At 53.2% G+C, this 3051-nt stretch overlaps 1 protein-coding gene across 1 annotated transcript in view; it reads left to right on the forward strand.

Annotated features, from left to right (window-relative positions):
• Positions 1–55: 55 nt before the first annotated feature.
• Positions 56–3051, forward strand: part of Pimreg (PICALM interacting mitotic regulator) — a 5901-nt gene continuing 2905 nt past the window's right edge. The window contains exons 1-3 of the mRNA XM_031354350.1: positions 56–138; positions 611–928; positions 2570–2847. Of these exons, the coding sequence (XP_031210210.1) occupies positions 644–928; positions 2570–2847 (563 nt within the window). The 5' untranslated portion in view covers positions 56–138; positions 611–643. The remainder of the gene's footprint in view (positions 139–610; positions 929–2569; positions 2848–3051) is intronic.

Consider the following 3051-nt stretch of genomic DNA (forward strand, 5'->3'; position numbering starts at 1 on the left):
GGGCGGCAGCGGTGAAAGGCTTATAGGGCCAATGGGCTGCAAGCGCCGGGACAGGGCGGAGCCGCGCGGAGTTTCAAATCTGCAGCGGTGGGCTGGAAGAGGGTGTCGATCTTCGGGGTCCTGGTATCAAGCAGGGAGGTGAGCACGCGGGGACACCGAGGGGCTTGGGAAGAGGGGATCTCACGGGAAGCTCGGAATGGGAAACGGGTCAGGGGCTCTGGATAGGCCCCGCAGCACAAAGGGAATGTCTAGGAGTTGCAAACGCCCTATCGGATCCGAGGCTTTGGCTGGATAGCCAAGTCTGCTCCGGAGAGGAAAATTTGTGAAAACAGCTTACTGGTGGTGCCCTGCATAAGCGCCGAGGCTCCGTGACCTGTGTGCCACTCCGCTTAGCCTATGGGGAATAGGCTGGGATGGAAAGACGGACCAATTGCTGCCTTGCAATCGAGGCAGCTGCTGATCATGACGCCATGGTCATCTTTCTGGCATCCACAATTGCCCAACAGGCCTACCCTGAGAAGTTCCACTTCATCTCTTCCCCAGTTCCCAGGGTCCCTGGAGCCTTGGAACGGGGCCAGGGAGTACTCTGGTGACCTTTTGACCTCTCCAGGATCTAGCGGACAGAAGAAAGTGGACCAAGCACATGGCGTCTCAGTGGCAGGGCATGAGGACCTCTGTGCGCAGACGATCACTCCTTAAGGAGGAACAACTAGAGAAGGAAGTGACCCGGTCTGCTGGGAGTCATCTGGAGACCAGTCCCTTGGGATCCCTGTGCAGACAGTTCCAAAGGAGGCTGCCTCTGAGAGCGGTCAGCCTGAACCTCGGTAATGGCCCCTCCTGGAAACGCCTGGAAAGTCCAAAGCCAGAGCAGCAAGGTCTTCAGGCTGCAGCTCGTTCAGCCAAAAGCGCTTTGGGTGCCATGTCCCAGGTAACAATGACACCACCGAGCTGTTTACAGAAGCATCCTTGGTGTTGACTGCTCCTATCCTCAGGGAGGCCCTAGGAAGATAGCCTCCATGGGGTCTTGGGGTTTGATTAGATTCTTGCCATTTTTCCCAGAACCCCAGTTGTTTTGGCACATAATAGTTTCCCAACAAATCAGTGAGTGAATAAGGTCATGGAAGAAGCCGATGCTCCCCGAGCAAGGTGACCTGCTATGTCCTATGATAGGAGACTGCCGGAAATGGCTATCTATAAAGAGATACCAGTCTCAAGCTTAATGGATAAAGACTTCCTAGAATAGGTGACTCTTCCAAGATCACTTAGGAAAGGGGAGGTCTATGTAGTAGGCACAGGGCCGGTGGGATGATGTGAGTCCAGCCTGGATGCTGAAGAGAAGAGACCCCCAGTGTTCCTCACAGTCAGCACAGTGAGGGAGGTGATCTCATTGCTGACCCCCATTTAAGTTCTCCCAGTCCAGTCACACTCTTCCACCTTGGCTGTTAGCTATTTGGTAGGAAAAGGCAGAGGAGCAGGGCTTCCAGAAGAGTGCAACTTCCCGAGCAGTCCAGAAGGTAGATTTGAGGGATAGTGTTTGTGTGTGGTGTGTCCAGGAGCCTTTGGGAAGATATCTTTTTTAAAAACAAATTTGTAATATTTATGGGAGAAACGTTTATGCAGTGGTACTTGTCTGGAGGTCAGAGAAAAATGTGCAGGAGTAGGTAGGTTCTCCTTCCACCGCGTGGGTTCTGGGTTTGGTGGCAAGAAGCTGTACCTGTGAGGCTATCATGTTGACCCCACCTGGGTCTTTAAACCTGGAGCTGGAGATGTGGGCAGGTGTTCCCTGGAAAGGACAGAAGCTAGGAGAATAAGCAGACCTCTAAGGAGAGAAGGGGGGATGGCCCTCCTTTGACATCTTGCTGGTATTCCGATGGTGCAGGGAGAAGGTAGAGGCTTCTGACGACTCCACAGAGAGGTCTCCTTGCCAAAGTCTAGCTCCGACTTGGAAGAGCCCTAAGATTGCTTTCAACATCGATAGCTTAGAACAATGAAATGTGACATCTTGTCTAAGGTCGCCCAACTCATCACAACTTATCTCGGGCCTTGCTCCAACTTCTGAGTTCTGGTTTGTCAAAGCAAAGGCGATCTAGCAGAACTGTTGGATCCAGCCGCACATCAAAGATCCAAGGGTTGGGGACTCGGCCCTGTAGATTGTAGGGAGCCATAGAAGGGCTCAGAGTGATGAAGTGTTATGACCAGACCTTTCATTGACGTATCTTAGACTGAGATGGAGGAGGGAAGAGAAGGAATAAGACCAGGGTAGGATGAGAAATGAGCTGGTATCCTGAAAATGGAGCCTCCTTCACTCTCCGGGTTAGTCTCTGCCTGGGGGCTCCGATGTACAGTGGTCTTGCTGCTCCCTTCTGGGTTCCTACACTGGATCTCTGGAAGGTCTTGCCGAAGAGTACCATCTCACGGGAGTCATATTGTTGCTCCGGACTTACTGTCACTGCTGCTCACTAAGCAGACTGCGTTTGTGGGACAGGCCCTGGGCTGGAGGGATGGCTGGAGACTAAATAGCCCACCTTGGTCCCATCTGTGTCAATCTTCTCACATGAACCCATCACAGAGGATCCAAGAGTCCTGTCAAAGTGGCACCAAGTGGCTGATGGAGACACAGGTGAGAGTGAGGAGGAAGCGAGGAGCCCAGAAAGACAGAGGGTCGCCACCACCCAGTCTGAGCCAGAAGAATACTCGGCTATACAGGGCCAACCGAGATGCTAGAGTCGGGGGACATCCTCGCCTCTCTAGCCAGATGGGTCCACATGCCCATCGCCGTCAGCGACTAAGGAGGGAGGCTGCCCTCCGGAGCCCCTGTTCCTCTACAGAACCTCTCTGCTCTCCCAGGCAAGTAGTCATCTGAGCCCCGCATGATTTCCCTTTCTGTCCCACGAGTCTCCTCAGTACTACCTGGGATGAGAATGCCCTGACCTGTCACATCCTTATTCTGATCCGGGTCTGCCCCAAAGCTAGAAAGGACCTGAGGAAAAAAGTCTCTCTGAGCCTTAGTTTCCTTAGCTGTAAAAGGAATAGTGCCACGGACCGGGATTT

Source organism: Mastomys coucha, unplaced genomic scaffold (genome assembly GCF_008632895.1).
Source record: "Mastomys coucha isolate ucsf_1 unplaced genomic scaffold, UCSF_Mcou_1 pScaffold5, whole genome shotgun sequence".
Classification (NCBI taxonomy): domain Eukaryota; kingdom Metazoa; phylum Chordata; class Mammalia; order Rodentia; family Muridae; genus Mastomys; species Mastomys coucha.